Source organism: Stegastes partitus, unplaced genomic scaffold, assembly GCF_000690725.1.
Source record: "Stegastes partitus isolate 25-593 unplaced genomic scaffold, Stegastes_partitus-1.0.2 Scaffold729, whole genome shotgun sequence".
NCBI lineage: Eukaryota > Metazoa > Chordata > Actinopteri > Pomacentridae > Stegastes > Stegastes partitus.
The window spans coordinates 262,585-283,595 of record NW_007578460.1 but is presented as its reverse complement, the minus strand read 5'-3'; the positions used below and the strand labels follow the sequence as shown (position 1 = coordinate 283,595).

At 43.3% G+C, this 21,011-nt stretch overlaps 1 protein-coding gene across 5 annotated transcripts in view; it reads right to left on the bottom strand.

The window, feature by feature from the left end:
- The window catches only part of cspg5a (chondroitin sulfate proteoglycan 5a), a 67,831-nt gene that overhangs the window by 17,234 nt on the left and 29,586 nt on the right, over positions 1-21,011 (bottom strand). For all 5 annotated transcript variants that reach the window (XM_008291280.1, XM_008291282.1, XM_008291281.1 and 2 more), the window contains exon 3: positions 5,461-5,649. In XM_008291280.1, the coding sequence (XP_008289502.1) occupies positions 5,461-5,649 (189 nt within the window). The remainder of the gene's footprint in view (positions 1-5,460; positions 5,650-21,011) is intronic.

Below are 21,011 nucleotides of genomic sequence, written 5' to 3'. Positions count from 1 at the left end.
CTGCTGATCGTTTTTGCCATTTTTTTCCTGATCACAGAGTAAAAAATGTCAAATTTTAGGTCTTTTTTAGCCCAGCCATCCAAACCTCATCTCTCCAAACCCGATGATGGTTACTCCTGCTGATATTTTTACCTCCGGTGCTTGTTGATAAAAAACTATCTGCCAAATTAGTTCACTACTTGCAACACATTGCATTTCACAGATACTGCAGATCACAGCGACCAAAACGCCTCAGCTGAAAACACTTTGCACCTCCGAGCTGCGATCAAACACAACAAACTCTTTGTTGGACACGCACCAAAGAGTCTCATTTTCTTAAACCACGAGTTCAACAGATTTGCTTTTTGAAATCTTAAAAACACTCCTGCTGTGTTTTTGTTCTGATTTTTGTGGTTGAAATTCATAAAAAAACAATTTGTGGAAATGTCTTTGAGTGCATCAGCTGACCCCTTCAAGTCATCCTGATCCTCAGATAGAAAATCACCATGTACGTGGTCTGTATCTGGAGAATTTTTGATTTTGTTGAACGGTTCTTTGTGATATCAGTAACATCTTATTAGGAACTGTTGAGCCTTGATGCTTTCTACATGGGCTTTATAGCACTGTGAGGGTTACACATAAGAGCATTTGTGCTTACTGCTAAGCAACGTGTGTGTATTTTTACATATTCAATACATATTTTTAATGCTTCATTGTGCTGTATTTACCCTATGTATGCTGCATATGCCTCCACTTTATTACCTGTGCAGTCCAATGCAGTCCAACACAACTCCTCTGCTGTAAAGTCTGCCAGTTATTCACCAGTGTCATCAAGGTTGTTAATTCAAATATATGTTCTAGCACTGAGGTTACAGTCACTAATATTCAGAGGTGGTTTTAATATTCTGCCCTCCACATGTAAGTAAATGCTGAGGACACAGAAACACCTCTCAGTTTAATGTCATCCATTCCAACGCCAGCTTACAAATCGACATTCTCAACAACCGCATGTTTTGTCTTTAACTTCTCATGTAGTCATTTATTCCTCTATTCTTGGCTTCTCTATCGCCCTCCACTGTATGCATGCATTCACGTAACCACAATGACAAGCCGATGAATATTTTAAAAAATGACCAATTGTTCTCCTGCACTAGCCTCTGAAATGGGAAGATTTTATGACTGTGACCTCATCGGTCTGGCAAAAAACATCAATCAGTTAATCAATACAGTAAAAGGCAGCGAAGGCGTTCAGAATCCTGAACCACGTAGAACCCTTCAGGTTTCCTGCTTTCTGAAATGTCTGAAAAGCACCTTTACGTGGGGACTCGCTGGAGCTTGATCCCACGCATTAATTATAAAGCCATAAAGAGCCTTTTACTGGTCCTATCTTTCTCCGAGAGAGCGCAGCGACTGTCTCGCTTGCCTCCTTCATCTGTCTTGTCATCGGCTTTTCTGCCGGCTGCTCGCCATCAGCTGCCCTTCCCACCTCCTTCCTCCTCCTTCCACCTCTCCTCCTGCATTCCTTCCCCCCCTCATCTCTCTCAGACTGTCCTTGTCTCCGTCTTTGTTGCCCATCCCCCGCCTCCTCCGCCTCATTGACTCTCCTCATCCTCCTCCTTACCTGTATTTTTATTTTTTTGTTGCATCCTCCTTTCATATCTGTTTATCTCCCTCTCTAAGACATTGGAGACTCAGTTTGTGCCTCTCATTTATTTTCGAGCATCTGATTTTTCCCCTGGATAAGATTTAAATCTTTAAAAGAAACCAAGAAGGTCATTCGACAACACTTTCTGCTGTTCTGGAAGTATTTGCAAAGTGAATGTGCAGCATAATAAAACCTGCTTCTCAATTTGTGTCACTGTTTCCAGTCCTAGACGTTAATGAACGGCATGTTACGTCCTCGCTCTTACAACGCTGTAAAATAGGATCAATATGTGCTCATGTGCTGAAATGTGGTCTTTGTTTGATTTAGGAAACGGTGGTGCTATTTGAGTAACACATCAAAAGTCTCGTTTTAGATCTTTAACCTGAGGATTCACCGTCCTATCTGGTTCCGTTGAACAACCTTCTGCGCCGTCGTACAGGATCTACATGAGGAATGAACCGGGCCCGCCTCTTAAAACAGCAATGATTTAAACCGTAGCCTCCCATTTACAACCTGATGCTTCTGCTTCTCTGACATGAATCTGGCTCGTGTGTTCAGAACGATGCGACTCGCTTAGCTCACTGAAAAATTAAAATACGATCCCAGCCAATGTGTTTCAGATGTTTTTCCAGCCTTTATTTACCGCATGTGAGAGCGATAAATGTCACTGCGAGACGCGAGAAGTTATTGTGAATAACAATTCCAGCAGTCAGGGAACAACAATTGCCTCATTTTTCTTTGCTCCCGTGAAGGACACATGCGGTTGTTTTCTCCGCTTTCATGTTTCCCCCCAAAAAAATCTTCTACTGTTATTCTCCTGTGAGCTCCTGACATTTTACTGAAGCTTCTCTTGCATCATTTCCAAACTTCTGATCCAAGACATTTAAACATTTCTAATTAGGATTAAATTGTAGATTTAGAATTGAGCCAAAATCAAAAGTTTAGGTTGCAAAATCTCCAGCCTTCCTCGAACCAAACTGAGACGCTGTAGTTCAGCGGTTCCCAAAAAGAGTCCACGGATCTCCTCTCTTCAGATCATTAAACATCTTCTAGATTCCTCCTGTTTCCTCACTTTAAATTAGTTGTCAACAGTAACAGCAACATTTTACAGTTAAAATATGACCTCGCTTTCTGGTGGGAAAATTCTGTAATGGAGACCTTAAACATATGTTTTATAAACTGTGATAATCGCCAAGACCGCTGATGTCTCCCTCAGGCTTGAATTCCCTCACCTGGTATCTACATTTTTATAGAAAAATCCTAATGTTCTGTGAGTCAGTCACAGGAAAGATGCTCTCTACAGCAAACGGCCGGCTCAAATCTACAGCCAGCTTTCCATCTCCCACCCATTGGAAGAAGAAGACGAGGAGGAAGAAATATTGGACCAAGATGAGTCTGCTTCACAAGTCATTATTTTTCGCTACCGCCTGGGGCTGAGGAAGGTAATACTGACGTCGCTTTAAATTTAGGAGACTGTCCTGAGCTGAAAGCACAGAATTGCTTCTGCCGTTTTCAAATGAATTTGGGTTGATGCTGAAAGCGGAGACGGAATGAAAGTGGAGATAATATGACATATAAAGACGTTTTATTTTCTGTCTCCTACTGTACAGTCAGTGCTTAATGCTTCTCTTAACCGAGAAAACCAACTTTGCAGGATGTTATTTTCCACAAGAAACTATGAGTTGTTGTGAATTAAGAGATCGCTTCCTTCTGATTAATCAGCAGATTTCACAGCACAGATATGTGCCACGGGCTGCAAGGTGGTTCAGTGGTTAGCATTGTTGCCTCGCAGCTAGAAGGTCGCCGGTTCACATCCCGGTGAGGATCTTTCTGCGTGGAGTCTCCATGTTCTCCCCGTGCAGCGTGGGTTCTCTCCGGGTTCTCCGGCTTCCTCCCACAGTCCAGAAACATGCTGAGGTTAATTGGTGATTGTAAATTGTCCGTAGGTGTGAATGTGAGTGTGCTTGGTTGTCTGTCTCTAAGTGTGATAGACTGGTTACCTGACCTTCCAGCCCCCCGCCACCATAGTGAGGATTAAGCGGTGTACAGATAATGGATGGATGGATATGTGCCACAGTCTTACTCTGGATTGCTGCGTCTAAACTTCCCAGCTACTTCTCCTCTTCTAAGACTTCTAGACAACACTGACATATTGATTGAATTTAAATGAGTATTTAATACTGTTGGACCAGAGGCTTTTTTCCCTTCTTTTTTTTCTTTTTTAGATTTTATCTCTAAGAAAAACACATTTCCCCCTCTGTGTTCTCTCTCTCTCTGTATCAGCCTGTGTCATTCTCTAAACTCCACACTGAACACGAGCCCGGGCTGCAGCTCGGCCCAGAGGCAGCGCCAGCCAAAGAAACACAGTTTTCTGGTTCAATCTTTAACATCGATGAGGGGTTAATGTAGCGCAGCTGAGACTCAGTGTCTGCTGGGTCACTGATAATAAATCTGCTGCATCACAATGGCTCTGAGCAAGGCGCTAAACGCTTCAGCTTTTAGTTTTGGTTGATTGATCTTTTAAACTTCGACAAATGAATCCACCGACTGAGAGTGTGAAGCCCGCAGGATGTGTACCACACAAAAAGAAGAATCTGAAAAAGGGGAGTTTCACCTGGGTTTGTATATTTCTTCAATAGAAACTTCTTACTTTGCAGACTTGGAAGATCTTTCCCATACTGAAGATTTGCCTCCATGGATAGACAGACAGACTGAAGACGGACTAAATATATTTTAATGCTTTTTCTTTGGACTGAATTATCCATCTGAGCTGGGGCTAGACAATGCATTATAAAGAATGGAGGCAAACAGCTTCCAGTATTTGAAGTTAAAGGTAGTTTGACATTTTAGGAAAGGTGCTGAGGTGCTTTATTGTGAAGAGTTCATCAGTACGACCCTCATGTCTGTACAGCAGGGCCAGGTGATATAAATGCTGGATATTTAAGAAACACCAGCAGAATTTGAATCTAAGCTGAGACACTGTAGCTCAGTGGTTCCCAAAAAGACAGTCAGGCTTGTCAAAGGGTCCAAGGATGTCCTCTCTTCAGATCATTAAAAATCTTCGTGAACCGGCGACCTTCTAGCTGCGAGGCGACGGTGCTAACCACTGATCGACCTTGGCATTACATTGAATCGAACCACCTTATTTAACAAGGTGGCCGTGGACTAGCAGGCCTTGGGAGACCTGCATGGATGTGAAGTGATGGATGGCGAAGGGGCTCTGCTATCGAGGTATGAGCCAGGGAGAAGTTTGCATATCTGTTATGTGCCTTCATAGCAGTTTGCATCTGATGCATTTACATGAATCAATCAAACATTCTATTGAACAATTTTCCTTTTTCTTTGGATTAAGTGTCTGTATGTTGTCAGATGTTGCGACTACCTTACACTAAATGTCAAATTACTGTCAACAGCTGGTTTGCTTCGTACAAAGATTGAAAACGGGGAGAAACAGCTAGCCTGGCTCTGTCCAAAGATAAGAGGATCTGCACCTTAAATTGCAAAATAAAAATTGGGGTAAAAAAAAAAATGGCAGAAATGACTCCAAACATAAAAAACAGGCTTTGTATATGATAATAATTGGTGTGTTTTAAAGGCATTTTTGGGCAGATTGTGTTACCTTTGGACGCTAGATGGTTCCTCCTGTTTCTGGTGTTTGTGCTAAGCTCGGCTAACTGGCTGCTGTTATTTACCATGTGCACACAAGTGGTATCAATTTTCTCATCTAATTCCAACCAAGAAAGTGAATAAAACTTCTTTCCAAAATATCAGACTACTTCTAAAACCAAAAGCCGTGCTGTTGTAAAAAACAGCTCCGACTCTGGATGGAGCCTCACCTGCGCTTGCGCAACTTCTTGTTCTCCGTCTTGAGCACGTGGAGCTTCTTGGCGAAGCAGACGATGATCATGAAGAGCAGCAGGACCACCAGAGCCGAGGCGCCCACGGCCAGACACATCACCTGGAACTCGGTCACCACCGACTCGCAGCGGGCACCCTTGTGCCAGATGTAATCCTGGACGTTACATCTGAGACAGAGACAGAGAAGAAAGAGCGGGTACAGAGGACAGGTTGAAAGAAAAAATACGAGCCAGGTGAAGAGAAAAATGGAGGTCAGGGGAAGGAAACAGAGCAGAACAAAATGATAAATGACAGAGGAAAGGTTTTGAGATATGGAGACGTCGCGGGGGGAGGAGAGAGGAGGGAGAGGGGAAAGATAAAAGGTGTGAAATGAAATTTGGTGAGAGCAGAAAGGGAAGAAAAACAGAGCGACAAAAGAGGTCATGATTAGTGGGTTGAAACCACATCTCAGCGATTCCTCGGAGCATTGTGTGTAAGCGTGTCAGTTTTAGTTTACGGCAGTGATCATTCATACATCTGGCTTTTAAGCACTACTTGAATGCCTCCGTGTGTTTATGAATGTTCAGGATTCGCCCTCTGCTTTTGATTATCTTTAATTACTTTGGTGTGGAATCTAAAACAAATAAACAAAACTTCAAAAATCCCGCAGCATGTTGCACGTTACATAAATCTTTATGGTTATCGTGAAGTCATCTACTGCAGGAGCGTTAGCCGGCCGCAGGTTTTGAACGACGCTTTATTCAAAAGCCATAATGTCGCCGCTTTATGTGTCTGAAAATAGAAAGTGAAAAAGAATAAACAGCCTGAGGTGATGTTCTGTCTACAAACACACCGACGGTCACACGTAGTCTCTGTGAAACATACATGGTCAGAAAAGACGTTTATCAGAGCTGGCACAATGCATAAGGGCATCCATGTGTGGATGTACATTATGGGCACATGTGTGGACGCAAACACACAAAAAACACACACACACACACACGGAGGCCATCTGAGTCCCAGAGTCCCTTCATAGCCGTTTGGCAGAGTACAGTGTCTGCCCGGGGACATCGACAACAGAGGCAGATGGCTTCGTCTACAGACTGTTTGGCGTGTAAAATGGCAAATCTATTTTACCACTTAATGAGACTATAATGGCTACCGAGCAACGCTGCCTCACTGTCACATGAGTGGAGAAATGTGTGGCTTGTGTACGTGACCAGAGGACATACTGAAAACATTCCCATTAGAAGGTTTATCTCTGGTTTTAGAGATATAGCAGAAGACACTTTCACTGACTAACCCTAACCTGCTGCGTGGGTTAAAATAATGGTTTCATTTAGTTTCTTCGCTTTAGACGAGCAGAGTTAGATGAGCACATCAGTTCAACTCTAATATCTGAGATGAAGCCATAATGCATTTAGCTTGATTCGCATAAAGGTTGGAACCAAGGGTAAATAATGAGTCTGGCTCTGCAACTTGACAAACATGACGATGAACACCTCTGAGGTTCACCGCTAAACACAAAATGCTGTTTCACGGAAAGTTACATGCTGTAATTATCTCTAGATGAACAACAGCTGGCTGCAGTTGGTTTTCGTCGTGAGGTTGCCAGGCAACCAGCAGAGATGCTGCACAGAGTCGCCGGGTGGACGAAGAAACCGTTATTCATCAAGAAATAGCTAAACTCACTCTAAGGCTGTGATATAATCTGTATTATGGTGCACTTTTGATATTCAGACAGAGCGTGGTCACATGTTTCCCCCTGCTTCCAGTTCTAAGGCTTATAGATGATTTAAAAAAAAAAAAAGATGGATGTAGCAAGTGTGACATCACCAATCGGTTTGTGGACTGATGCTATGAAGCCCTGAGTTTAGAATTTGTTCATCTTGAACTTTTAAAACCAGCAGGTGGATCTGAGTGGCGATCCCACGAACACTATGCACAGTGATAACAAACTGTCAATCACAAGTTAGCTGGCGAGGTCAGTGTGAAGCGTCTTGAACTTGCATTCTTTCTCATGTCCAGCAGGGGGCGACTCCTCTGGTTGCAGAAAAAAGTCACATTGTCACAAGTCTATATGAAAATGACTCAACTTCTCCCTTGATTTGTTATCTCAGTAAACATTTTCCTGATGGGTTTGTTAACTCAATTGCTATTTTTGAGGCTTCCTTCATACAGAATAATGCTCATTTTGTAAATTATGGTTCAATTAAGATTAAAATAAACAATAAAGGAGGATATGTTTAAGGATGGGGCTTCCATTTACATCCACCATTCGCTCAACACATTAGAAGATTCACATCCTTTACTCTTCTCTGACCCCATCAATAAACATGATTTAAAGGGTATTTCTATAAAATAACAAACAAAAAAGGGTGCATATTTACAGCTGCACTTCAGAAAGAAAATCAGATTTTCTTGTTGTTTGCGACACTCAAAGTTTTCCATCAGCCTCCGTTCATGAACAAAACGACGACAGAAACATTTTCATTCGGCACGAAACCACATTTCCGACCGAATGCATAAAACGCTGCGCTGATGTGATCGCACCGCAAAAATGAGTGATAAGGAACTTTAATTAGCAAAACAATTAACTGCATATCCCCTCTTTTCCTGTCACCTATTGGACTGGAGATCAACACGCACACACAGATGAGCGAATGTAAAGTGAACGGAGGTGTCGGGGTGTACGGACGCTCCGGCTACGCTCTCTACATGCTAAGCAGGCTTCTTTCACCGGCCGACTTCCTGCATCCTTCCTGAATCCTTCACGCCTTTATTTTACCAGCTAAAGGGAAGCGCTGGCAACGAGCCAGGAGACATTTTGAGTGTGGGCATATGCGAGAAAGCGAGAGAGCGAAAGAGAGAGGAGCGATGAAGCCCGATATCACATTTTCTAGGAGACTTCGATGCACTCAACCTCCGAGTGTTTCTGCGCTCGCACAAAGGAGAGGTTTATGTAAGTCGGAGTTGGGTGGAGGGAGGGAGGGAGGGAGTGGGTGGGGGAGGGATGGAGTAAAAAAAAAAAGAGAGAGGGATGCATAAAGTGAAGAAGCGAGGATGTGCTGGTCGCCATGGCAACCCAGCTGAGCGGCAAACGGAGCAGACGCGGCGCTGATATGTCATGCCATCACACGCATGCATCTTCGCTGAGCCGTCCACAGGGACACAATTCTGCTTTAGTGGCCAGCTCCCCATTTTCTTGTCCTTCTCCCTCCCTGCCTCCCTGCCTCCCTGCCTCCCTGCCTCCCTCCCTGCCTCCCGCTCCTTCGCTCCTGCTGCTCGTCTTCTTGAAGATTTCTTTTTCTCCTTCACTGGCTCTCTACCTCCTCGTCTTCCCTCCCGCCCTCCTGCACTTTGCCGAGCGCCTCCAGCTGAATCTCGTCTCTCCTTTCAGTTTGTGCAACTGGGTTTTTTTTTTTTTTCTTTACTTTTCTTTGACATTACGAGGGAAAGTGAGTCGTCCAGAGTGAATGTTGTGATCTTGTTATAATTGTAAAGGAATGAGGAAACCAAAGCCAGCGATGAGCACTGCTAACAAGTATGGACTGTGTAGCCAAAAACTGATATATCTTTTCCCTCTAAGCTACAGGGCTCCATTAACGTCCAAAAGGTTTTGAAAAGACTAAAAGTTTACAGTCCTGCCTGTGGCTCTGTGCGGTAAATACTTACACTAACATTCTCACAGGCTCTACATGATGTTATCACGTGAAGCAGGTGTGATGTTCACCATCTCAGTTTTGTTAAACACACAAAACCAAGACTATGACTTCATACTTCATTGTGAGTACATTTCTGCCACTGACGCTGTCTCTTAAAACACTTGTTAGGGATGAATGTTGGAAAAAACAACTCGCTGGAAATCATCTTTGTGACATTTAAGCTGGAGAGAAATTACATCAGATGGCTGTAGAGTAAAGGACCTGCTTCGTTCCAACAGAGGGAGGTCTTCCCTTTTGGTCAATACGGTTAAAGATCAATGTCTTCACCAGCAATCAATTAGCTTAGCATTAGGAGCCGCAGACAAGGCAGAGAAGTCAAAAAAGCACCGGGAGATGACTAACATGTTATTAGTTCTGGGGTTGTTGCGGGGTAGGTGGTGCTGACAATAAGATAAATACACAACGGATTCAACCCTATCCATTAGAAAATAGCTTAACAAGATGACGCAGGAGGAAGTCGCTCTTGGCTGACTTTTGAAGACAATCTTTAGGATTGGATTTCCTCCTCCTCCAAAAATCTCACGTCTAGAGCAGCTGCAAGGAGAAGAAATCAAATTGGGAATGACTCCTCATCGGGGACGAGAAAAACTTCTCCTGTCAAAAATCTTTCAAAAGCACCCGACTCGTCTCCTCTGCGACGCATCGGCCTGCTTCACTCGTTCCCGCTCCTTCCCTCCTGTAAATCCTCCCACGCGTCCCACAGGCCTTCCCATTGTGTCCCACAGCACAGTTTTTTTCCCTCCCTAACCCGTCATTATCTCCCTTGCCGCGGCTCACCACAGACGCATTTAAAGCGACGTCGCGGCCCGGCAGGAATACAGAAGAATTAGCATTGGGGCGGCCCAAGCCACATTACAAAGCGCTCACAAATCCTCTCAATATTTACCTGATTAGGCCGGCCCGCTGGGCCAAGGGAGGGAGAGGCAGACATGGCATGGAAAAAGAGAGAGTCTTTAACTTGCAGAGGATGACAATGGTGCAGATGGGGCTGTGGCCCTCTAATAAGACCCCCTGTTGGTTTTGATGAGGGGTAATGGAGGCTGAGAATGGAGGAGACGAGGGGGGTAGTGAGAAGAAATCCAGGGCAGGACAGGGGAGCGTGCGAGGGTCATGCAGGACTGACAGGTCCGAGGGTTTAGGCCTAAACCTCCATTCAGATCCACTCACTTATCGAATATACTGACACATGGACCTCAGACCTGCAGCAGTAAAACCAGACCCTACCACACCCGGCTCTGCTGAACAGAGTCTGGATGGTCCATGAACCAAGTGAACCCATGAAGACCTCTGATGGAAGCACTGAAGCTTTAGGATTGTGCTGCTTGTGTGATAGTAGGGCTTGCTCTCTGTTTAATGTTTAATGCTCACCTCAGGGGGGAAGCAGGGTTTCTTTTGCCGTATGGAGGGAGAGCAAGCAGATGTATTTTTTAAAAAAAAGGTCTTTGGAAAGTTAGAGCGGGAGCGAACGTCCAAACAGAAGGCCGGACCCGACAGAGCCGGGTGTGGACTGACAGGAGAGGGCACAGCAGGGTGTTTACTGCATATTTTAATATAAACCCCAGATTTGCATGAAAACAACACTATTTTTAAACCTTTCTTCCTTGAAGCGAAGCAGATTTTCTTACGCAATAACTGCAGAGAATGAGCAGGAAGGAAAAAGTGAGTCAAGCGGATGTGAGGACGAAGGGCCAGCAGAGGACAGGAGAGGGTACAGCGTGTGGCCTCCGAAAACTACATTACACTAAGTCTGACACTGGCACCAAACCAAAACCTCATTTGAGTTTCTTTTTTGAATAAAACAGCAAACTTTCTCATTTGGCTGGAGGGTTGTGGGTGGGGAAGGGAAACCACGGGTCAGGCTGAGGGCAGGATTAAAAAAAAAAATGGACTTGATTTGAAAAAAATGACAGAGAGGAGGGGAAAGACTGTGGACACAAAGTTTGATCTCATCAGATTAAAACTTTAATGAAGACAGAGGATAAGAGTTTATAGTTGCTTCATTTTAACAAGGAAAAGATGCCTGACTGAGTTAAAGTTAATGAAAAATAGCTGTGTGAGACATCACTACTGCCCTGGATGTTGTTACACCACTTACAGGACTGTGCACAGATTTCATGCAGACTTCATGCTCGCACAAAGTGTTTGGAGGTACTTGGCAGGTGGGTTGTTTTGAGCATGTAGGAGAAGCTGCCACAGTCCTTTTGGATTAAGTCAGTCTCAGCGTCCTCCGTCTCTTGGTGTAATCTCAGACTCCCAGAGTGAATTTGGGACCAATCAGACACCTCCCTGACGTTATTACAGGATGGGAAAGAAACATCTCCGAGACCTTTGCAAAGCAGTGAAATGTGTCAGTTTAGATTTGCTATACTGGAAGTGAGATGTAGTTATGGAATATTAAATAGCTTTATCTCCTCGGGCTGAGAAGAGAAGATCACTAGTTGATGATGACAACTCAGATATATGAAACCTGTAATAAAAGGCCTTGAAATACCTTCGCTTTAAGCGCTCACCAGCTAAAATGGACAGGACCTGCTGGTGTGGAGCTTTTCTTTGGTTTTAGGCCACACTGAATATATTTGTGCATGGGGTGGGGTGTTGTGGAGGACTGTTTAGACCAAAAGATTTTGTTAAGGCTTGTAAAGGCAGATAATAAGGCTGACATTAGTAGCGGGATTTGGTATTAAGCAATTTGCCATGCATGTTCTGACAGTAAGAACTCTCCCCCAGAGGACCTCTCTCTCAGGTTCATTGTTGGGGAAGAAAAAACTGATCCAATGCTGGGACTTCTGGGCAACAAAACTCAAAACTGACGGGCTAAGCGTCATTTTTAACGCTCTTTGGATTTCCTCTTCCAGTAACGGTTCTCTCCTCTCGGCCATCGCCAACATCAACGTAAAGTTCACCATATAGTCTCCCATAAAACTGGAGTTATGTCCATTAGTTACTAATTTTTGTTGCTATGGGACATTAACTTCAAATCCTTCCACTGCAATGAAAACATAAAACCACAAAAGGTCAATCTTCTGTATTATTTGCATGAACACTGATCTGCCCCAAAGTCCTGCAGTGGACAACCACCTACTGTCAAACATTTTGTACCCATCCCTTCCTTTACATTCACATGTATTGTTGTGGATTTCTTTGTACAACGAGTAGACTAGCGTCACCAGTCTTTGCCTGTCACCAGCGACTGTCTGTCGATTGAGTAAATACGACATACGTTGATCAAATGGGAGACAGATCATGAAAAATAAACCAGATGATGAAGACGGGAGCTCTGTGCTGCAACATGCTCATCGCGTCTGAAAGACCGGGCAGCTCGGCGAGTGACTCGGTTTAGAGGAACTCCCTCAGAAAAATCAAACGCATAAATAAACAAAAAGATACAGATCTTACAGTGCGAGCCAACTCCGTCTGAAAACATGCAATTGTTGTGTTATTTTAGGTCACATGCTTTTTGTCTTTCATCAGCCATCCTCCTAGATTTCCCCGAGGCACCGAGTCCTCTGCAGCACATTCAAAACAAACCAGCTTAAATAAAATATCACTACATCGGCTTCCATTATGCAGATGGAACCATTATAACCTTATTAGCAGCCACACGGGAGAGGAAAAAACTGGACCATTCAATCAGCCAGTAAAGCTAAATCCCTCGGTTTGAAAAGGGATTTGAAAACATGACGGCATTATCGGTGTTCTCCTTTTGGCGTACGAGGAATACGACCGCTTCGGCCCTCGATAATCATGTTTAAATACATTTGAGACGTTTTGTTGGATGAAGTTTTTCTTTTTCCATAGTTTAGGCCAAAGTGGCAAAGTATGACGAGAAGCGTGGCAAGCATCTATGAACAAATTATCTTCTGTTTCATTTACAAGTTCACAAACGGTGTTGCCGAAAGTGGGAAACACTGCAGATTCTGCACACAAACTAGGCAGAAAAGCACACTTTGTTGGTGCACATACTCGCCTCCTGTGTGCCTAATTTAGCACGTCTCTGTTTTCTTGTCACATTTCCGCATCATTTTCTGCAGTTGTCTGTCTCTGTTGTCGACAGACTGCGCCAGACCTTCGTGCTATTATATAGACAGCGAGGCTGGTTAGCGCTGCAAATGACTCATTGAGCACAGATCCGCGGATACGAATGTAAGCAAAGCCTATTTACATAAAGCCCCGCGTCCCCGGAGAGCACTCACAGCACCATAAACTGCAAACCAATTACCGATTTGCAGATGTGTCCTGTGTCACACTTGCTACAGCAGAATACGGCAAATTAGCTCAAAAGACGGTCAGGTTGCCCTCAAGAGGCTGACACATGGATTCATCTTAATGCACTCAAATAATAATGGAAAATTAAGTGGATATGGGAAACAGGGGCTGTGCCAGTCGGGGGGACAGCATCCACTTATAGCCACTAATAGATTCACATGAAGTTTGGTGGAAAAATCAGCATTTAAGATAGAGTGCATGAGTGTACTGTCTGTTCATCCATTAGCTATACCTTATATATATATATATATATACAGTCGTGACTCGATAATCCGACACTAAATGTAAAACCTTCTTTAACGTTGGATAGCAAGGCTGTCGGATTGTCAAGACGGAGGTCGAGATACAAGGAGGGCTTGATGCTGGAAGGCTCATTAGTTGTTAATTATTGTTTATAGTTGTTATAATAACTAGTGTATTGTTAGAACACTACGCATCGCTGGATTTCAGCCTAACTGACTGGTGCGCTTGTGCACGGGCGCTCCGATGGGGTGGAATTGGCTGGAACACACAGGCAGTACTTGGCTGCTGATGCTAGTTTAGTTAGCGCTCACACTTCTGTTTCCTCCATCGGTGGCGGCGGGGGAGTGGCAGATACGCTCCACCGTTACCATCCATGTTTACTTCCATAAACACTGAGCACGCTCGCTGCGTGTGACGTCGTCGTGTCCTCTTCTGCGCATGCGGGACACTTTTGGGTCGTATGAAGTTCACACAGCAGATCACATACAAGTCGTATTGAACTGGAAACGTGAAGGAACTCACAAAGAAATCCTCATTGAGCATCAAGTCCTGCAGTGTGAACGTAGCCAATCTGTGGGATTGTTCAGTCAGATAATACGCCGTCATCCTGATTGGTGACATTAAATGTCATGTTGGAGTCAGAATCCAAGGCTGTTGCTATGTTAAGGCTGTTTTTATGGGTTCTGTTCGTTTTTCCTAAAAACCTGTCGGATAGCAGGTTTAGGATTGTTAAGGGTCAGATTATCGAGTCACGACTGTATTCGTGGATTTATATTTTTCCCATTCTTGTTTTATTTGTATCACTTGGTGTTTGTTTTATGAATTAATCTATAGTGAAATTCTGTATTCTACATTTTGCATTTTTTTTTTTACCTCTGTTTCTCCACTGCTTTACTGTGTTTCTGCTGTAATATTATCTTAATGAGCATCCTCTTTTTTGGGGCCTGTCTGTCAAAGCACTTTACTCTGTTTTTAAAAGCTGCTTTATAAATGAAGTTATTATTATTCGATAACAGAGACAAAAAAGAAAACACAGTGCATTTATGTTTAACGTTTGGGGACGAGTGGTGTTGAATTTATTATCATGTTTCCAGCAAGACTTCCTTTGCGGGGATCAACAAATGAGAGGTTTTTGTGTGTAATTTCATGTAGACCAACTTTTTCTGAGGAACAGATTGAAATTTCATCTGTAGTTGATCAATCTGGGTGATGCCAAAATGTGTAAGTTTACCGCTAAGCACTAAATCAAGTGTTGCCAATTGCAGTTTAGCATATCAATGGTATTTCTGCAGCACCTCTTGCTCAAAGTTTCAAAGGTTTCTGGTCGGTGTGTTCTTTAACTTCAGAGTTAACGAGCCCCAGACTTCACATATCGTAATAACGGACATGAAAAGCCGTTATAACTTTAAAGAGTTAAATCAATCTGTGGCAGATTTGGAATCAGATGAACTCTGTGTGCATCTGGTTGTGTTTTGCGGAAAGGAAAAAACATAATAACAACACCATAACTCCACTAATTTTGCATATTAAAAGCGGAGATTTCCTCTCAACAAGTCTGCAAGAGCCGAAAGTAATTAAAGGAATTTGAGGCCGACAAAAACTGAAGCCGAGCACGCTGAAAGACTCTGAACTGGTTCAATGGAGCGCGACCACATAAAGATCAATAAATCCTGATGACTGTGTCTTTGTTTGCGTGACTGTGTGTGTGTTTGTGTTTGTGTTGGCACCATGAACCAAACAGTCAAAACTTACTTAACCTGCAGCTAAATGAACGCGGCCAAAAAACGAATTTGTGCATTGGTGTGAGTGTAGTCAACGCTCGAATATGTCAGATGAGACGACTCTTGGCAAAAACAAACTGTGTGTCTGTGCATGTGTGTGTGTGTGTGTGTGTGTTTTTGTCTTTTGTCCCGGCCTTCTCTGCAGCCGTAAATCTCCTGTGTGTTTGACCTCTGGCCTGATTCCACGACCCCACGCTCTTTGACTTCCAAGTGATCCCTAATACACCAATAATCCTGTGTGTGTGTGTGTGTGCATGTGCGGGTTTTATTATGCGTGTGTGCTCCTAAGTGCGTACCCGATTGTGTTTCCATGATGTGATCATGAAATCTAAAATGGATACGAACTGCTGTTGGTGCTCAAAGCTTCCCTTAATTACATCAAGCTGCAAGACACACACACAGACACACCAGTAAATTTGACCTGGCTCGCCCGACTCGTTTCCATACTGGCAGGCTCTGTAAGGTTCTGACTCATTCTCTCTCTGCTCAGTTTCTCCTCCACCTCCTTCTCCTTTTCTCTGTCCACCTCTCACTCTGTTTTTGTCTCTCTTTCCTTTTCTGTCTCTTTTCTCCTGACCACTCTTTTAGTTTCTTTTTCATCTCCCTCGTCGTCATTCTCTTCCCACATCTGCCTTTTTTCTACACAGGCAGAACATAAACACCGTCCCCGCTGTCCTCTCAGTCCCTGACACACACAAACACACCCTCGTTCTTTCCCTCCCTCAGTTTTCTCATCTGTTTCTCCCAATATGGTCCTCGGTCCTGCAGCTCCAGAGGAGGAAGCGATTTATGACACCGACGCTGTCAGATTCCATCAGTCAGAGGGACAGGGGGAGCCAGCGCCGGAGATGCCGCAGATAGCTTGAAAACAGGAGATCACATCGCAGAGTGTTTGTACGAACCGACCGAGGTTTACGGTTAACATCTAACAGAATGACTGTCGTCATAAAAGGGTGCTCAAACTGAACACCAACTCAATTTTGTCTCGCTTCGGCTGAGTGAGCTTGACCGCCGATATGCGACTTGAGCTGCGAAGACGACAGCTTCTGACATGTGCTGTGGCTCAGCTTGCAACAGATAAACTCGGCAAGTGTGTGTCTGCGACAGATCAGTCTCCAGCTGAGCTCAAACTTCTCAGGAACTTGTTTTCCCTTTCATTTCCCTCAGATCCTCTTCAGTTTGCAGCCATTTCAAGACCATCGGCAAGACTTTTTGCTCATATTAAAGCTTTTTTTTAATGTCTGTTTGCAACTTCGCACCGACTTTAGATCTCAAATTATAGCTCAAACGTACAGCATGTTAACAGTTTATCAGAAGATGTCCTTAAAAGACGGGACAAAGTGGAAGCAGCTGAGGCAGAAATATCCAAACTTTTAGTTCATGATGTGGGTCAAAACACTGGGTTGTATATTTCTCATCATGCAACTCACTAGATCTTTTACAACCAATACCACAGTTTGCAAAACAGACCGACACCAAATTTAAAACTATGTAAATGTGGAAATTATTTTTTTGTAGACGGCACACATGACCAAGTTTGGTTTGTTGTTGTATAAAGTTTGAAATTATTTCAAGGTATGATTTATTCCCTTTAACATTTAAGGTCTCTAGGCTCAACTTAGCAGAGTTATCAGCAGGGTTGATTTCGTCAAATCCAGCACACATCGCTTGCATCGCACCGCAGAGCTGCTGATGCCGGGAGGCCGAGGCTGCACAGACAGAAGCAGTCAGACAACAGTAACGAGGACATGATGGTGTCGGGAGCAGACGTGATAAAACCGCCACTGTTTGGGAGAGGTAAAGTGCAATGACGCTCGGAAATTGAACAGTGCAACTGCATGAAAAGACGCAGCCAACAGTTTCCCCAAGGCCTTGATGTGTAAAATCAATGGAGTGCCCCTTTAAACACACTCTGCTAACAGCAGGCGATGTGCAAGATGAGAGCTGTTCATCTGTAACGGTTCGGTGTGAGCGCTGTGTACCTGCAGATGGACGGTTTGTGGGGAGGAGCAGAGGGTTTGTTCAGATTTCTCTGAGCAATGTTGTTGTTTTTAGCAATTACTGTTTTGTCAGTTTTCAATATCAGTACAAAATAATTTCTCATTTCAATTAGTTCATGTCATTCAGGAACAGTTTTTAAGAAGTTTGAAGGGAGGTTGTATAAGTAGACAGTGTATTGACTGTAGTCAATGTGTTAGATACACCCTCAGTGTGGAAAAGCAGAAAGGAGGACCTGCACAAAAGCTATGAAATGCTGTGGACGGGGTCAGCAAATTTTAGCTACCTCAATAAAAGCCTAGTTAAATAAAATCAATATCAGTTTAAGTGTATGATATATTTAGAATATTTTTTACCGTTTCACCTTGCCATCAGACGGCCCTTGTCCTATGGAAGCGGTTGTTCCTCTGCATTCAGAGTCACCAGACTCCATTGACAAAAATAGTCATTTTATCTTGCAGAACATGTGAGGCGCTCGTATGTTATTGTGTCATTTTGATGTTATAGCATATTAGTTTAGATCCAAACTAACATGTTAAAACATCAAAATAAAAAACAAACTGACTGATCAATTGAGGCAGAACAAAAACACATTTTTTTTCCACAAGGTAAAAATTGGGATTTTGTCAATGGAGTCTGGTGGCTTTGAGATGAATGTAAGGAGTTGCAGTTCCCTGTTGGAAAAGACTGTCTGATGGCAAAGTAAAGTGCTAAAAAATATTCTAAATATAGCATAAACTTGATATCAATAATTAGATAGATGTTTTCTAAGTGGCTGAAGGATGTTTTGTTGCTGATCATCAAACTGGGGCCATGCATCATCTACTGTAGTACCTAAACTGAACTGGTCCCTTAAGCACTGGTATTGGGACTTAAATGATGTCTTTTCTATAATCACTACATACCTTAACTTTTAGAATTAAAGTAGTCATCAGTAACTGAGAACGGTAGCTCCCCAGCTTAGTGGGGACATATTTCTGTCTGTACAAAAGATATATGGCAGGCTGGTCTGAGGTCAGTAAACAGCACTTCAAAGGGTCGTGTGTTTAACTGCACTGGGCCAAAGGTCCAAACATTCATCCCGCTGTAATTGAATTGGTCTGATGTATGAAGCGGCTTCAGATCAGCTGCACGGATACACACAGATATACACCACACACAAGCATCACATATGTACACGCAAAGTCAGTCACATGTGTAATTAGACATGCAAGCACGGCCCTACACACACACACACACACACACACACACACACACAGAGGAACATATTGGTCATCATCTCTGCCAGCGCTCCATTGACCCATATTACGTTTTTGCCCAGCAGTCAAACGCCTCTCAGTATCTCTCCGGCCCTCGCCTGACTCACTCTCAGGAGGTTCATCAACGCTACTATCTGCTGACTGAAACCCCAAATCTGCCCTAAATATCTGGATCACGTTGTCCGCTTAGCGAGAGTTTTTTTTTTTTCGGGCAGCGCTGTGTGAGCGTTGCTCCATTTCCCTCTCTGTCAGTAACACTTCTAATCTGTTGATTTGATGCAACAGTGCTGATTATTTCTGCTTCCTGCTCCGTCTCCAGCTACTCCGAGTACTTACAGGACTTGTTTTCTAAATTTGTCTGTGTTTTCTAATGAGGTCTTAATCGTTGTTTTGCTCTTTGTAGTTTAAAAATAGTTTGGGATCACAGTTAGAATCAAAGGTAAATGGGCACAAACAGGAAAGTATTTTTAGAGTTTTGGTATTTTTTTTAACTTCTACAGCTGAATTAATGCACTAAGTAGATGGAAATGGGTGGGATTCAGTCTGTATTGTCATGTTATTAACTGTTATATCTTAAATGGCGTCTGGGAACATGAATGAGGCACGACTACAAGCAGCTTCTGTCTTGGGTCAGTTATACGAGCATTTGAAGGCCCAGAAATGCAATATAATATTCATAATTATATTTTCAGTGGCTTATAATCACCTGTAACTATGAATCACTGTGTTTTTGTTCAATTTAAATGGTCCATTCATATCTGCATAGGAAGGAGGTCCCCTGACATGGAGTCCTTCATGTTTCTACAGCAGCCCAGAAAGGACAAACACTGGTTCTAGAGTGGGTCTCCTCCACTGTAGCTTCTCCTAAACTCTTCTGCATGTCACATCTGTGCATTTGAGGCCTTTTGTGTGTCATTTCACAATGTTAAAATAGCATGCAAGATGGTTGAGATTAGGATTAGGGTCTGAAAACGAAATAGAATATCACCAGATTAGATTTATTGTAATTGCACAGAGTTCAAGAAAACTAAGAAGTTCTTGTCAGTTATTCCAAATGAACAGACTTGAAACAAATAGGCAGATTACTACTAATTTTCAGAGTCTAGAGAGATGCTGCACCTCCAAATGCCATTTAATCCAACACTAAACATTAAATCCAGCCTTTAAAATGGCAACATTCTGCGGTTCATTTCAGTGGCACTGCATGCACCATCCATACTGTGGTATAAAGGCCAATCCCTGGGTGCATCCTTGCTGCAAATTTCGTCATCCACTCATGTCCGTGAGAGTTTCTATGGACCCCTCTATGGACATCCAAGTGCAGGGAAAAAATTTGAGGCTACACAAGAAAAGTAAACTGGACAGTGTGTATTCCATTGCTTTTGTACTGTCCTGTAGGAACGTTGGGAGGTTGCGATGCTCTCTGGTGCACGTGTGTGGAAAGCGTGCATCGTCTGATTCCAGCTACACCACAGATGCAACATTTACGAAGCAACTCATTTACCGTTGTTTGTCGTTATTCTTATAATAGAATATGATGAATATGACTAAGAGCATAAATGCAAATTAGCTGCTGCTGTGCATCTTTCAGCACATCAGAGGTCGAGAGAGCATCGAGGAGAGACGCTGTTTATTTCAGTAATCACAGCACAACATTTATTACAGATAAATGCTGACTATTAATAAATTAATTATGACAATTCGGTTTGCAGACTCAGCGGGGAAGTTTGTTCTTCTGTTTTGCGGCAGTCGGCATCGAGAGAGACGTTTTTGTTCTGATCTTGGGGTTAAAGTGAGTGAAGTTCGTGACATTGTGCCGCCGTGCTTCGATAGTGTAACAGCAACAGCATGGATGCAACTTTATTAAAGCTAATTAGCGATGAATCCTCCTCATGCATGAAAATAATAGCGTAATTTTCCGCCTGATCCACGATGGGAAAATAGAAATAAAGCAGAGCAAAGTAGCATAACGTCAGTGTTTTTCAAAATTTCACAAATCCTGTTTTCAGGGGAGCTCGTGTCTCCGGAGTCAGGCTGCCTCGGGCCGCCCTGGAGTTCACACCTCACCTTTACTGTAGTGTTAATTCTCATGAACTGACCTTAAATCTTTTCATATTGAAATCACCTTTAGTGAACTCTTTCTGGACCATGTTCACCTTGGAGGGCAGAGAGCCAGAAAGAGGCTAAAACAGACTACACACTTGTTGTTCACCAGCCACGTCACAGCAGTCTATACACAAATAGGTCAACTTGCAAACTTAAATGTCAGCTTAGCAAC